The 16,692-nt window shown below is 38.0% G+C and overlaps 1 protein-coding gene across 4 annotated transcripts in view; it reads right to left on the reverse strand.

Moving 5' to 3' along the window:
* Positions 1-374: 374 nt before the first annotated feature.
* The window catches only part of LOC105466763 (annexin A10), a 78,906-nt gene continuing 62,588 nt past the window's right edge, over positions 375-16,692 (reverse strand). For 3 of the 4 annotated variants that reach the window (XM_071092849.1, XM_071092852.1, XM_071092850.1), the window contains exons 7-12: positions 10,021-10,074; positions 9,831-9,924; positions 8,490-8,585; positions 6,343-6,401; positions 3,393-3,515; positions 375-698 (exon numbers count right to left, since the gene is read on the reverse strand). In XM_071092849.1, coding sequence (XP_070948950.1) covers positions 630-698; positions 3,393-3,515; positions 6,343-6,401; positions 8,490-8,585; positions 9,831-9,924; positions 10,021-10,074 — 495 coding nt within the window. In that variant the 3' untranslated portion in view covers positions 375-629. The remainder of the gene's footprint in view (positions 699-3,392; positions 3,516-6,342; positions 6,402-8,489; positions 8,586-9,830; positions 9,925-10,020; positions 10,075-16,692) is intronic. The other variant, XM_071092853.1, reaches the window with a different exon arrangement.

Below are 16,692 nucleotides of genomic sequence, written 5' to 3' on the forward strand. Positions count from 1 at the left end.
ACCTGCCACTATGCCTGGCTAATTTTTGTATTTTTAGTAGAGACGGGGTTTCACCATGTTGGTCAGGCTGGTCTGGAACTCATGACCTAGTGATCTGCCGGCCTTGGCCTCCCAAAGTGCTGGGATTATAGGCATGAGCCACCATGCCCAGTTGCATTTTGCTGGTTTACATCTTTACTTATTTTTAAAGCCTGCTTTAGATGATCACCCTAGCTTTATCATAATTGTATAGGAGTCTCAAAAATTCCCCAAACAACGATGGTCACGCTACATTTTCCTTGGTCTTTCAAATCATGATAAAGACAGCCTTGAGCAGACTCTCTTGTTGTAGGTTGTTGATGGTTCTCATTTAAATAAAATCTATTCCAATGCAATTTTTCTTTTATGCCATTATGCACAATTTATTTAATTGCTGATTAGATAGTAGGCAAATTCAGGATATTAGGCAAATTCAGTATCATATACTTTCATTCATAGTTTTCTTTGGCTTAGAATAATTTCAAAGATAGAAGAGAAAATATGATTGTATAGTTTTGTTATAGTGCCATGAATGGTACAAATTTATGAGAAAATCTCTATTTGGAAGTATCTAGAAAGAGGAGTGCACAATCCTCCAAGTCCTCTTCATTTTAGTAGTCCTCAGCATCACCAGCACAGATGGCAAGCAGTGCTTTCTCATAATGCCCTGAAGCAAAATTCTGAAAAGAAAAAATATATTTGAAATACAATGTCATAATAGTTCTAAAAAGGAAGCATAATTCCTCTGAACTGCACTATGAAAGAGCCATGGACCATTAGCCTTTCTAAATTTATTTACTTTTCTCATATAAAGATTTAACACATCCTAAGTACTATTCCCACTGAAAGTTGTTAAAGAATGATGATCTGGTTAGAGTCAGTAGTATGTGGTTTGTATAAAGTTGGTTGAACCTGAATGTGTATTTATAAGAACAATAACTTGCCTTAGAATAAAATATTCTCCTCAACTTTAGGAAGATGTGCCCTAATATTATTATTATGATTGTTATAAATGAATGTAGAATGTGGAGAACAAATGAATATGTCTCAAAAGATTTAAAAAGTTTATAATTATTAATGTAGTAATAATTCTACCTCAAGAAATATATATTTAAAAAGTTACTATCAATCATCGATAAGCACAAAGTTTTGTGCTAAAAATATATACACCATAATATTACGTATAATAGTGAAAAACTGAGAAGCAATGTATAATAATGTGAGGTAGTTTGTGTACTTTATAGCTTATACAGTAGAATACCATGATTCAGTAAAAATACTCTTTTACATAGCAAAACATATTATTATTTATATAGTTTTAGAAAATGACTGAAAGTACCTGTCTCAGTGTGTTCTGGCAGCTGTGACAAAAGTACCATAAACTGGGTGACTTATAAACAATAGGAATTTATTTCTAACAGCTCTAGAGGCTGGCAAGACCAAGACCAAGCAGATGTGGTGCCTGCTGAGTGCCTGTCTCTCACAGACAGCCTTCTTCTCATTCTAAGCTCACATGGCAGAAGGGACAAAGGTGATCTCTTCGGCCTATTTCATAAGGACATTAATCCCATTCATGGGCTCCACCTTCATGACCTAATCACCTCACAAAGGCCCCACCTCCTAATATCATCACTTTGGGGTTAGAATTTCAGCAGATACATTTTGGGGAGACACAAACCCGCAGGCCAAAGCAGCATAAAAATTTATTAATGATTATCTGTAGAAAATTAGGGCAATTTTAATTTTCTTATAATGGTCTTCTATAATTTCTATATTTTCCAAAATCAATGGTAGTAATAAATAAATATTATTATAAAATGTTTCTTTGTTAAGTATCAACTTTCATATTAAGGTGCTTTGGCACAAAGTCATGTAATGATAATTCAGTACTTTAAATGCACACAGTAAAGTTGCATTAATTACATTTTCATATTAGCAGACTTTGAGGCGGCTGTGATTAATTATAATAAGTGCCTAAGAACTAATTTATTCATTTAGAAAGTGAATTGTGCCATGCATTTCTCATCACTAAAAGAGTTCAGAGTTTTGAAGGTAGCTGTAGGAGAGTTTTATCAAAGAAGAAGGAATAAGATTTCTCTTAGCTGCTCCATCAACTCTTCCTCTTAGAAACCATTTCAGCTCTCCAGAGGCCTACAGTCTTCTGTGTTATGTGATCTCTTGGGCTTTAGGTTGCTTCTAGATTACTCTTTCAATAAACTAACGCACTGCTTCTTGCAATTACAAATTCCAGTAGAAAACAATGTGAACAAGGTAACAGCTCTTAGCTCTGGGCAAAATATAAGTTAAGCTCTATTCTCATGTCCCTGTGCTCGGCTTGGTTTAATGCTCTGCTTTCACCATCTCGAAATTCTTTAAACTTTTTTGAACAAGGTGCCAAGCATTTTTATTTCCCACTAGACTCTCAGTTAGGTAAATGGTCCTATATATTCTAAGAGTTCTTTGTTAGGTTTTATCAAAATGCAGTGTGAAGTTCAAAAGTATCAGAATGAAAACACTGGCTTGTTCAGTACTGAATCATTGCTCCTTTGCCCTTCAAGGGCTAAAGGGATAAGGATATGTAGAGTTGTACAGAGCTAGGAACATTAAGTCCCTCCGAATTAGCAGTTTATGATATTTGACTGACTGCCCTGCCTTCTATGACAATATGAGAGGAGAGCTGAACTGACTTAAGAAACCTCTTCACAAGTAATGCAGCCTTTTGCAATGTATATTTTTCCTGAGCCTGATCACATTTCAGAATTTAGCTCTTTAAGCACAGTTATAGAGAATTAATATTTTACATGACTGCATCAATGCTTCTGGGTAAAACACATCAAAGAGGAGTAAGTTCTGTCGCTGAGGTAAAGGGTTTTCTTTTTTTCTTTTTTCTTTTTCTTTTTTCGAGACGGAGTCTCACTCTGTCGCCCAGGCTGGAGTGCAGTGGAGCGTTCTCGGCTCACTGAAACCTCCGCCTCCCGGGTTCACGCGATTCTCCTGCCTCAGCCTCCCAAGTAGCTGGGACTACAGGCGCCCGCCACTACGCCCGGCTAATTTTTTCGTATTTTTAGTAGAGACGGGGTTTCACTGTGTTAGCCAGCATGGTCTCGATCTCCTGACCTCGTGATCCATCCGCCTCGGCCTCCCAAAGTGCTGGGATTACAGGCGTGAGCCACCGCGCCCAGCCAAGTTAAAGGATTTTCTAAGTTAGCACCTGTTGATGTTCTAAAGACTGTGTAGAGGAAAAAAAGTAGTTATCCCTGTCTGAATAGTTACCTTTTTAGACTCTGCCATGAAGTTATTTGAATGAGAGCTTTTATCTCAGTTTCAAAAAGGAGGAAATGTGGGTCCAAATAAATCATGTGTCGGAGACTTACTCTGATATCATGAAATAGGGATTTTCCATATCTCTCTTTGTATCGTTTCCTTATGGTCAGCAGGTCTATTTCACTTCTGGCAATGATAATCCTGATTACAGTTTTATTATGGAAACCAAAGTCCTAAAAGATACAGAAAAGTGGGGGAAATGAGAAGACAGCCTCTTAAAAGTCAGTCTGTCCCAAGTGGATACACCCCTTTTCCATAGTCATTTTCTCTTCTTCCTGAGTTCTTTCAACAATGGCATCACCGGCTGTGGCTCAGATCCTGAGTGGCTCAGATCCTGAGTCATTTCTGTCGCTTCTCGCTCTCCCTTACTGCATGCTGACATTGAATTATTCTCTCCTATTTTCTGAATGCCTTGTGCTCTCTATTCCAGTGCCACCACCTTGATTCTGACCCTTATCATTTCACCCTGATTCTGCAATAGTTGCTCCCCCTTTTTAGTCTTGTCAACCTTCACACTGTCCCGCTCACACTGCATTATAAACTACAAATCTGATCCTGTGGTCCTTCTCGATAAGAATTCTTCCTTGGAGGGGAAGACGTTCTGAGCTCTCTCAGATGGACATTGATTTGTGTAAGAGAGCAATAACATTTTAATTTTATTTTCTGGTCATTATTGAGAAATTATAAAAATTAGAATTCTAAGTGCTTCAAATATTTGCTGATTTAAATTCAAATGCAGAAAATTACAAAATCAACGTCTGTATGCTAGGCCCCCAAATACTACACCCTCACAAATCAGTTTCAAATTGTCTTTCCAAACGGAGTAATCGTGACATCTAGTGGCCAGAAAACAGAATCTAATTTTTGAAGCCAAAATGTTTTGGATGTATATTACTAATAAACTTTTCCTAATTTGAGGTGGTTAAAATGAATGATCTAACCAAGTATTCAAATTTAAAATGTAGCTCGTTCACTTTAGAGTGCACTGGAGAAGAACGCAGAATATAGCTTTGGTTCAGGAGTGATTAAAGCAGCTTTTTAACAAATATTTGACATTTGAGGTCTTCATGTATCAAAAATTACATTGCTTGAATATACAATCCTTCTCTGTTCCTACAGACCGCTCGTGAATACACATATCTTCCTTTTGCCTTATAACACATACACAGCAAAAATACAGTTTTCATGTATTATTAGAATAAGTAGCCTTGAATTTGTGCAAAATTGGAATCAAGGTAATTGTGATTATTTTCCCATAGTTATTCACAAGAGAAGCTTCATACTGTTGTTGTAGTGGTTGGTTATTTGAGAAAGAAACGATTGAAATCATCCTATAGCATTTCCCAATACACTATTTCAAATAAATATTTAACCGAATCAACTGTTTCTCCCAGAAAATAGAATAAAAGAGAAGCAAGACTGTGAGCATTGATTTTCCTTTTGTGTTCTGGGGTTACCCAGGTTCTTCCTCTGCATAAATGAGAAATACATTGCAGAAGATATATAATAACATATTTCTGACTATTAACATATTTTCCCAGCATGCTGGCTACTTTTAAGAAGTATATCTGTTAAATTTACTTTGAGGATAAAACTGGTTATTAAAATTACTGTATTATTGGATTTATTTTTAATCATTTTCTTTGAGTTTTCAAGGCTATGACATGTGTATAATCATCTGTATGAGGCTTCTTTCTTTTTCTTTTTCTCTCTCTCTCTCTTTTTTTTTTTTTTTTTCAGACACAGTCTCCCTCTAACGCCCAGGCTGGAGTGCAGTGGCTCTATCTCGGCTCACTGCAAGCTCCGCCTCCCGGGTTCACGCCTTTCTTCTGCCTCCACCTCCTGAGTAGCTGGGACTATAGGCACTTGCAACGACTGCCCGGCTAATTTTTTGTATTTTTAGTAGAGACGGGGTTTCACCGTGTTAGCCAGGATGGTCTCGATCTCCTGACCTCGTGATCCACCCGCCTCGGCCTCCCAAAGTGCTGGGATTACAGGCGTGAGCCGCCGCGCCCCGCCGAGACTTTCTTTTTCTAACTATGTGTCATGTATATATGGATAAGTTGTGCATTATGTGATGCACTTCAGTGTTTTTTAAAAAACGAATGCTCCAGGCCAGGCGCAGTGGCTCACGCCTGTGGTCCCAGCACTCTGGGAGGCCGAGGAGGGCGGATCACCAGGTCAGGAAATCAAGACCATCCTGGCTAACACGGTGAAACCCCATCTCTACTCAAAAAACCCCAAAAAACTAGCCAGGCGTGGTGGCGGGCGCCTGTAGTCCCAGCTACTCGGGAGGCTGAGGCAGGAGAATGGCGTGAACCCTGGAGGCGGACCTTGCAGTGAGCCGAAATCGCGCCACTGCACTCCAGCCTGAGAGACAGAGCGAGACTCCGTCTCAAAAAACAAAAAACAAAACAAAACAAAACGCCCCAAAGTATGTGTGACTGAATAACGCCCTGAAGTATGAAATACATTCCCATTTAATTACAAAAATAGATTTAGACTTTATGGTTTTCTAGTTGTCACTTTAAATACTTTTTGAAAATAACACAATGTTTAAAAATATCCATTGATATAATTTCGTGTATTGAAACTTCAGGAACGTGGCAATTTCTTGCTGAGAGTTTGTAATATTTTGACATTTTCTGCTTACTGCCATATGTTTTGTACTTGCATAAGTCCAATGTGGGGATCTTTGGAAATATACAAAGACATTTGAATTTACCAGTTTCTGCAGATGTTAAATAACCTCTAAAGTACACGGGGATATATACCCCAAATATGGTTCCCTAAATTTGATACAGAAAGCAGAGCATTATTTTTATCGGATGTGTCTTATTTTTGGTGTCTAAACCATTTTGTTTTTCACTTGGGTGTATTTTCTTTGTACATACAAGTTCAAAAATGGTAATGAACATTTAAATGATGGAAGTAAATTTATCCTTTGACAAACAGACACAATTTCTGGAGAAATTTTAAAAATATATGAGTCTTACTTACATGAATTGCACTATATAATCTATAAGCAAAATAGGCTGGTTTGTCTCGAACACAGAGAACTAGGAGAAATCAGAGAGAGAAGAAACATTGAGAGTGAAAACATACATTTTCGTCAGAATTTGAGAAACAATAGCACTTTTCCTGTTACAATTCTTACATTGTATTATAATGTCAACACTTACAATAATGGTAACACTATAAGCCACAGGAAAAAAATATAAAGCAACAACATTATAATGAGTCATGCAGATTTTCACTTGATCTATTTCTATCTGTTGGAACTCTTATTAGTTCCTTCATGTAGCCTAATGAAGAAAACTTTATCATCTTTATCTGAAAATTAAATCAAAAGAGCTTCAAAGAAACCTAGGTTATTACCACTATTATAGATTATTATTATCATCATTGTAGGATTCAATATGATATAGCTCCCATGTAATTTGTTCATCTATTTGAATACTATTTTTAGTAACTTATAGATTTGTGAGTAGACCTGAAGTCTCTGAAGGAGAAACTGTATGGACCACAACTGGTGTAGAACAGTTTTAGAAGTCATCTAATAAAAACTGCTAAGGCATTAGAACAGCCTAGAGAATGGTCAACAGTTATCCTTGCTGGAAGTCAGCTGATGATCATAAACTTTCAGTAATGTTTATTTGAATAGGTTAACAAATTAATACATGAATGGGTAATGTATGAGAGGCTATAATCTCTAGCCAGAATGAAATCATCATAACAGTGTTTCCCTAGTAGTTTAAGTAATGATTTTAGGTTGTGAGATTATACCCTCATCTTTTCTTTCATTTTTAATACATGAAACATCATAATCACTCTTGAGTCATAGTCTTTATAACCTCCTTGAAGGCAGTGACTTTTGCTGTTTTTGTTGTTTCATTGTTCTATCTGTCGTGCCTAAGTCAGTGTCTAGAACAGTAGGTGCTCAATAAATGTCTACTGAGTGAATAAATCAGTTGAAATGTTTTCTGCCATTTATAATGTCCACCACTTCCTCTCTTATGCCCACTGCTTTGTGGCAGGGGTCTATAGTGGAAAGAAAGCTATCTTGAGATTCGGATATTATGAGTTTTAGTCATAACTTGGTTGCTAATCAGCTGATCGGCTTTGAGGCAGTCAGTTAATTTCCTTAGGCATTGTTTATAAAGTGAAGGATTTTGATGTGGTATGTGGTTATTAAATTTTGTAGAGAATTTTCTGGAATAAATGTGACATCCTCAGAAAAAAACACACAGTTATTAATAGTCATTTCTTGCATACTATTTTAGGGGCTTCATCAAACTGTTTTCATGGAACCCTAGCTTGAGACTTCTTTACTGGATAAGCTGCAAAAGTTCCTTTATCTCTCAACTGTCACACTCATGTATGCTTCTGCCATTCAAGGATGGAAAATCACAATATTCATTTATTCAACTAGTATCTAGGTGATTACTTGACTGTGCCTTCGATGGAGATATTTCACAATGACCCCCTTTGGTCGTCCCTGAAATGTGTGCTGTCAGCTCACAGCACAGTACGAGACAAAGGTAGTTCTATTGCACAGGTAGTTCTATTGCAATTTTTCTGGATAAGTAGCCCTGTTTTGTCCTCTATGGAGGGATATTATTTCTTAGGAAGGAGCAAGAGGTGTGCCACTATCACAATAGCCTGAGGAAAATCACTACTTAGTAAATCTCTTTTATGGTAGGATTTACTCCTAAACCAAAATTTGTTAGTAATGGTCACTAAAAAATCCTTTACCTCATAAAGAGAAGAGAAGCACACTGTTAAGTATTTATCTGCTCTTGAGCAAGGGAATGGAAGTCAGTAAAGATAAAATGGATTGAACAGTGTGAGAAGCCAATTCCGAAGAGAAAATACCTGAGAATGATGTGTTTTTCTGGTATGAAAGTTGAACTAGCTGTTGGGGGGGTATCAGTTCATTAAAGTCATCAGGTTGCCAGTTTAGTGCATTTTATTAGTAACTGATGTACTCTTCCACTATGGAGTTTACGTCCTTTTAAATAATAAAATTCAAGGGAAAAAAATGACTCGATCAAGAGCTTACTTATGTGTCTTTAGTTCATTCAGAGCCGTTCAGCATTTATTAAGAAATAAAATGTCTGCTGTACTTCAAATAATTTATTACTTACCAATTGCAACCAACAGCTCCTGAAAGTATCCATCATAACATTCATTAATGGCATCTACCATGTCTTGCCCAGAAATATTTTGAAATTCCTGAAAAACTTCAACAAATTGATGTAATTCAAAGGAGATTTTGAAAATATTATAAATGTATAATATAAATATTAATTAGATTGTTACACATACTAAAAATCCATATTTTCCATAAAATAATTAAAAGTACTACTGCTACCAATTCTGTTTATTATAAATACCATTGAAACAAATATAGATACTCTTAGTAGAGTCATCATAAATCTTGAACTTCAAAGACCTGTTATTATTCTCTTCTCCTGGGGAACAAATGCCACCTCCAGTGAGACCCACTAACTCACTGCTGATTTAAATTGAGAGGAAGCACACAGCAAGCCATTATTTATGGACCAGTTATTTAGGACATATAGGCTTATGTCAACAACAAACTTCCTACTAGAGCTTAAATATGAGAATTAAGTGTAAAAGTCCTCTCTGTGATGATTAAAATAGCAGTCAAAGTATCTATAAAGAACATTCTGAGAAAGATGAAATCAACTTTATGGTTATAGACTAGAGTTTACTAATTTAGAATTGTGATAAATTAAGATTCCTTATTTGAAGAACTTAGTTATATGACTATCCCAGGCAACTTTAGTTCTCATCCATTCTTACTCAAAATTAGAAGCAAGAAGATGTCTTTTCATTATTATTATATGATTATCATTAAGACAGGTAATGTCTCTTATTGACTTGTAAAGTCCAGATGTGGGATTGGGGTAGGGTAGGCCATCTGTTGAAAATTTTCGGCCATTTGTGTATTTTATATAGAAAAAACAAAATTTGTTTTTAATAAAAGAAAAAGAAAGATATTGTAGTTTAGGGAATAAACAAAGGGCAAACTAACATGAGTGCACTCTCTAAAACCAATAAGGTTCTATCAATATTGCAGAAATCATGACATCAATAATAATGACCTTGATGCAGTATTGACTGGTTAAACTATATTTACTATACATTTTTGCAAGACAACATATAATATACCTATTAAGAAATAGCTAATATATTTGAATAAGTACTCCATCAAATACAGAGATAATTTTTAAAATGCTCAGTATTTGAAAGTTATTGGAAAAAATATTAAGGAAATACTTATCCCTTAGTAATGTCATTAAATAAGGCACATCTTATAAACAAAATTCAAAGTAAGTACCTTTGAGGTAACTGACTTTCCTCCATTTCCTTGTAATATATCATTTTTGTTTCTAGTAAACCACCTTCTTTTTGTTATATAATAGGCCGAGTAGCTGGAAAGAACCCCGGTTCATAATTACCCAGCCACAGCTGCTGGTAGCTCTTGTTGCACAGGATCATTTGCAGCATGGTTTTGTGCTCCCCCGTCTTCTGCTGACAGGCTTCCCATAGGACCTGGAACATTAGCCAGCAGAGAAGTAGCATCAGAACCACTCCAGCCCATTTTAACCAAGGTTCTTTGCAATCAGTCTGAGAACTGGCTCTAGTTACCATTGCATCCTGAGCAGCCATAGCAGGGTCTGCATATCCTTCCTCTCTGGTCCCCTGTAAAGTAAGCACAGGTTTTCCATGTAAATGTTCTTAGTCAGCAACTCATATAGGATTAGTGGGACCAAAATCCTTGAACTACTAAATATTCTGATTGTTCCTAAGGAACTTCTATTATTATCTGGAGTAAGCGTTCATTTCCTGATTTCCTGAATACTTTAGAAGATAGTATATAAGGTGTTGTCTTAAAATGTGCATTATTTTATTTTACTTTTTCTTTGCAGCACTAGTAATGTTTGAAAGACATTGAGGCATTTTTCAGTTTTCCAATCTCTGTGCAGTATCTTCTCCCTTATCAAACTGAGTATCCACTGCCTGACCATGGCAGTGGCTGTTAGAAATGAGTGTTAACATTGTTAGAGCAAAAATGCAGAGAAAGTCCATCTCTGACTTGCGCAATAGGACTTGTACAACAACAAAATAGTAATGAAATTCAGACTTTGTGCAGTTAGAATATTTTGTACATCTGTTTAACTCTCACTCCATTATCATTTAGAGAACAGACATGGTCCAGTTGATCATTTCAAACAGGAGGGAAGGGGCACTAACCAATGCAGGGAACATTGATTCCTGAGGGATATGAGGGCCAGTGGGGAGAAGGAGGTAGGGAGGCATGTTATCAGTCTAATGAACTGTTTCTTTTGGGTCCAGATATAGAGGGGAGGCTTTCTCTTCGCTCCAATTATGTTAAGAGAACACTGAAAGTACAGTAGTTTCTGCTTCTACCAATTTTTTTTTTTTTTTTTTTTTTTTTGGAGACAGGGCCTTGCTGCATTGCACAGGTTAGAATGCAGTGGCATGATCATAGTTCACTGTAATCTCGACCTCCTGGACTCAAGCAATCCTCCTGCCTCAGCCTCCCGGGTAGCTTGGACCACAGGCATGTACCACCATGATTGGCTAATTTTTTTTCTCAGAAAGGGGATCTCACCATATTGACAAGGTGGGCTGGTCTTGAACTCCTGGCCTCAAGCGCTTCTTCTGTGTCAGCCTCTCAAAATGTTGGGGTGACAGGCATAAGCCACTGTGCCTAGCTCTATCATCTTTTAGGACACTAGAAACAGCCACAGTGCAGTGAACCCAGTGAGACAGCAAGATTGGGCACAGGGAGGTCTTGAACACAACTTCCTTGAATAAACCTCAATCCCTAAGTAGTATGAATGGGATCCCAAATTTCTTACATGTGGAGGAACTTGCAATCTAGCTGAGAACCTGTGGGGAAGCTTGCCAGATTGAGTTTATGACCATGGCAGGGACAGTGTTTCAGCAGTCAAGGGCTATAGGATAGACCACATTGACTTGAACTGTGTGGGAGACACAGCTAGACCTTTGGGGGAGTCTCCAGCTCCCGTGAGAGTAAAGGTGAGGCTAAATCATCCTGAAAGGTTACTCTGACCAAACTGGTCAGTTTGGCTCTGACCAAAGTGAGACAGAGAAAAGATCATAAATTAAATCAGTGGCTTATCTTGGCAGCTAACACTGATAAATGCTCATATGCTTGTCATTGACACCTCATATGTTCTTGTCCAGAATTGCCAAGAATTGCTATTCCATAGTCAAGACCGGCAAAAATGTGGGCAATATCTTGATCTAAGGACACAGTGACCTTCCTGTTCCCAAGATATTTCATTAACCACACACACACCTCTCTACCAATTACCTTCTTAGAGAGAAAGGAGGAGGATGGCCAAAATCTGAGAGTCAGATACTTAACCCAATAAAAGTAGGAATGAGATTGAACATGCACCCACATTCACTATTCGAAGTATTACAGAGATTAAATTTGCCACTTTAGATTAAATATTAGGGCTTTTTTTCTTGATAACAAAAAGCTAGAGGCATATGAGAAAGTGCAATTTATTCACAAAGAAATAAGAAAGCTACCATTTGTGAGTAAATGTGTAGCCCTGGAACATTTAATGTTTAATCATAACTCTAAAGTTGTATGTGCCCTAAAGGTAAACAACTGATGGGAAATAGGCATGAGTTTGTCAGTCACATTTCTTCTTCAATTTCCTTTGCTTAAAATACCAAGAGACTAAGGCTGCACATATGCAATTCTTAATTTGAAATCTGTGTATTAAATTAAAGGAGTGAATAATGTTATTGAGTGGTAGGACTCTGGGTGTTATTTTCAAATCATGGAAATGTTGAGGTGCAGGTACCTTAAAAGTTCCACCTCATATTTTGGAGACAAAAATTAGAGATATTAAGTGAATTGCCCAAGGTCTGATTGTTAGAGAAGAATGTTTATTAAATTTCAGTGGCATTTCTGACTCTGAGGTCTGGTTTTCATACTCTTCCCTTAGCCTAAATAACTTACTATTTTTACACAATATGCTCTGGCTCCCTTTCAAATTCTCTATGATTTTAATTTATACCAAGTAACAAACAATTGAAAACAATGTGCTATATCTTCTGTGACTTTATGCCATTTATTTAATAACATACATTTGTGGTCATTCTTAGTCTTCATCTTATTTAATCTATCAGTAGGGTTTGGTATAATTGCCACTCTCTTCTTCTTGCTATACTTTCATCACTTGGCTTCCAGGATCCCGCAATCTATTTTATTTTATTGGTTACTCCTCAGTCTTGTGAACTGGTTTCTCTTCTTTTCAATCTCTTACTTTTGGAAGGTCCAGGTAGTCAGTCTTTGATCATCTTTTTGTCTGTATTTACATTTCTTCTCTTGATAATGTTGTCTACTCAGGCGGCTTTACATTTCATCTATATTGTAATGATACCCATTTATCTTACCCATTTATTTATTTACATCTCTAGCAAAGATCTGTCATCTGAACTTCAGGTATGAACATTCCAATTGCGAAGTCAGCATCTCCACTTGATTTTCTAATATACATATCAGGTTTAGCATGTTGAAAATCCAATGCCTTGACTCCCTCCACCTCAAACTCTTTCTACAGTCCGTCTTCCACACTGCACTTCATCCTTTCTGTTGCTCAGACTAAGAAACTGAGAGTCACATTTGATTCCATTTTCTTTGGCCTTTTCATAGCCCACATCCAATTCCTCAGGAAATAATATAGACACTGCCTTCAAAATGACACAGCATTTTTTTCTGTGCATTTTGCCAGTTGGAGGCCTCCGTGGCTGGCAATGCTCCTGCCTGGGCCTTGCTCGCCCTGGGCTTGTGGCAGGAGGTACCCTGCCCATTCAGCCTATTGGGCTGTGTTTGATATGCAACCTGGCCTGGATCCCATGGCCGCTGTGACTGCACACTCAGCCCACAGAGTGAGGGGGTGTGTGAGTGAGCAAGCATGGGGTGCAGCTGGCTGCTTCAATCGCTGGCACAGGTGCAGGCTCTATGTGGGGCTTGTGGCTGGACCAGGCACGTCACAAGTGACTCCAGTGTCCAGATGAAGGGGACGTGGTGGTGCCTGAAAACTTACAGATGCCTGGTAAATGGCGGGTGTGAGCTATTTTAGTTCCACCATCCGCAGCCTGACTTAAGGGGGCATGTGCAGCCAAGCAGCTCCTTCTCGCCTTGCTTGGTGAGTGGGAAGGCAGTGCTACAGGGCTGCAGCTCTATTCCCACTCGCTGTTTGGCAGGTCCCAAGTTCTTGCCCCACATCCAAGGAGAATGAGGTTACACTGACAGCCAGTGGTGAACAAGGCGAAGAGTCTTGTTGAGTGAAGAAACAGCTCTCAGCAGAAAAGGAGACCCAAGCTGGGCAGCCCCCTTACCCAAAGTCAGGTAGTTCCCCCCCCCACCACCCAAAAGCAGACAGTCCCCTGGTCTGGCTGAGTCCAGGGTTTTTATGGGCTCAGAACGGGGGCATATGTGCTGATTGGTTTGTTAGTATGTAAAAAAGGCTAAAAAGATGCACCACTCAAAGATAGGCACAACAGTGTCAAAAACCAATTAGGGAAGGGTAGGAATGTGTAAAATAGGTGAAGGGTGGGGATCAACCAGAGGAAAGCACCTCACATGGGAAGAGTGGTTTTCAATCCGGTCTGTGGATTTTTCTGAGACTTGTAGATGGGTTTTCGACTTTAAACTGTGTTTGGTGTGAAGGTTGGGTTTCACCGCCCCTATCTGCCTAAAGATTTATCTGTCTCCTGCTGCTATTTAAAATACATCCAGAAACTGGGAACTTACCACCACTGCCAATGCTCTCGTATGGGTCCAAGTTAATATTACGGGTAGCTTTACTGCTGAAGCAGCCTCCTTACAGGCTTCTGTTTCTACCTTTGTCTCCCTGTAGTCTTTTCTCAGCATAGCAGCTATTGTGAATATTTTAAAGTATAAGACCACATTCCTTCACTAAAGACCCAGCAATGACTTACCTCATATCCATTTCACTCAAAGGAAAAGCCAAAGTCCTTCAAATGGCTTCAGGATTTGACATAATCTTACCACGTGCTACTTCTCTGAATTCACTTACTATTATAGTAGGTTTCCTTGCTCAGAGGCCACCAACTGGCCTTCTTGCTACCCATTAGCTTTTTCTAACCTTACATTTTTCTCTAGCTATACTCTTTACTTGGAACATCCTATCACATTGATTTATTTGTTAACTCATTCTTTTATCCATATTTTTGCTCAAATCTCATCTTCTCAATGAGGCCTACACTGACCAACCTATATAATATGGCAGGAGGGGCACAGCGGCTCATGCCTGTAATCCCAACACTTTGGGAGGCTGAGGTGGGTGGACATCGTCAGGTCAGGAGTTCAAGACCAGCCTGGGCAACATGGTGAAGCCCCATCTCTACTAAAAATACAAAAATTAGCCAGGCCTGGTGGCAGGCACCTGTAATCCCAGCTACTTGGGAGGCTGAGGCAGGAGAATTGCTTGAACCCAGGAGGTGGAGGTTGCAGTGAGCCGAGATTGTGCCATTGCACTCCAGCCTGGGTGACAAGAGCAAAACTCTGCCTCAAAAAAAAGAAAAAAAAATGGCAACCTACCCATTATGCTCAGCCCTACAATATGTCTCCCTGTTACTCTGTTCTGCCATATCTTTCATCAACCTTCTAATATTTTATATAATGCACCTATTTATTAAATTTATGTTTAATTGTCCATATTCTCTTGCTAGAATGTAAACATCTTAAGGGCTGGGATCTTTGTCTCTTCACCAATCATTCCCAATTATCTAAAATCATGATTGGCACATGGTAGGCACTCAAGAAATGTTAGTTGGAAAAGTAAATAAATAACTTTAGATAGCAGACTTCAAAGATGCATCAGTGGATGTGGGAAGATTTTCTGGATTATTGATATTTTCTTAGTGACCTTCAGCCTTTATAGCTAAGTAAGCTCCGCCCTTGCAAAGTTTGTGAGAAATATTTAAGAATTTTCTGCAACTTTACATATCTGAAATATTGTGTGGAAAGATAATTGTTTTGGATATTTAACCTGAAATGGTGCTTATCTGTTTATTTTCCTATGCAGCTAATTGCCAAGAGCACTTTAAGCACACTGGTGGATTTAAACAATGTGAATAAGTAAGATTGTGATTTGGCTTTGACAAAGGCAGAGTCAAGCTGGCTTTGTCATGTAAAGGGCCTGAGATGGCCACGCGTGGTATGTTTAATTGATGTCAATACCAGAAAATGGCATAAATGAGTACAGAATTTAGTTTAAGGGCATGATAAACATGGGAAGGGAAGAAATTAAAAGAAATAAGATGTGGGTGAAAATATTTGGAGGCGATAAATTGATTACAGATGATTATTGAAAGCTGTCGGCAATAACACTCCCAGAGGCCTCATTGTACGAGTTCAACAAACTGTCAAAGGAGAATCCTGAAAGCCAAGGTAAGGAGTAAGTATCCAATTGGGTAGTTTCCATTCTCTCTCTTCCTGAAAACATTTATCATTTCCAGTGTGATTTGCACATATTGATTAATTAATGTCTAAGTGACTAATTTTTCATTATTTGACAGATAATTAGATCTTTCATAAATCTGTGTAATAAAAGCATGCAGGAAGCATTGTGAGCCAGTTTAATAATTGGCATTAGTTTTCAAGAAGAATGTGTTCCAGTTCAGTTGTTTCCTTATTAGAAATCATCCTGTCAGGAAACACTTTATAGATAAAGTAAAAGATCTTCTCTTCTGGAAAATATGACAATGATTTTTAACACTAGCCATTTCATAAAATCCTAAGGCTCCTATGCTCCAATTACTCCAGTCTCTATTAATTCAAAAAACTGGGTGTGTCTGAATTTTAGTGACATTAAAAATATGAAAACCGTGGGTCAGCTTTCCTTTGATTCTAAAAGTGAAGGTGCATAGGGAGGTAGAGGACTTGATTATAACAACCAAAGAATTAGAGAATATTTGTATTGGAAAGGAATTGAAAGAAGGACGAGCTCATATCCTTTAATTTACAGAGTAAAAACCTGAATCTCATAAAAGGTTAAGTGATACATCCAAAGATACAAAACTGATGGGAGAGATTTGATTACACTGTGTCCCACAGTTATCCACTAGGAACTCACCAGCTCCAAATTTCACCTCCCTTCAGGAAGAAAATCCATTTCTTTTTGTAAAATATCTAGACGGATTCCCTCTAAAATGGTGTATACCACAGACTATGATGAAGAGAAGTGATGGACTTTTACGATCCCATTATTCACTTTACAT

The sequence above is a fragment of the Macaca nemestrina genome, chromosome 3, assembly GCF_043159975.1.
Source record: "Macaca nemestrina isolate mMacNem1 chromosome 3, mMacNem.hap1, whole genome shotgun sequence".
NCBI classification, from domain to species: Eukaryota; Metazoa; Chordata; class Mammalia; order Primates; family Cercopithecidae; genus Macaca; species Macaca nemestrina.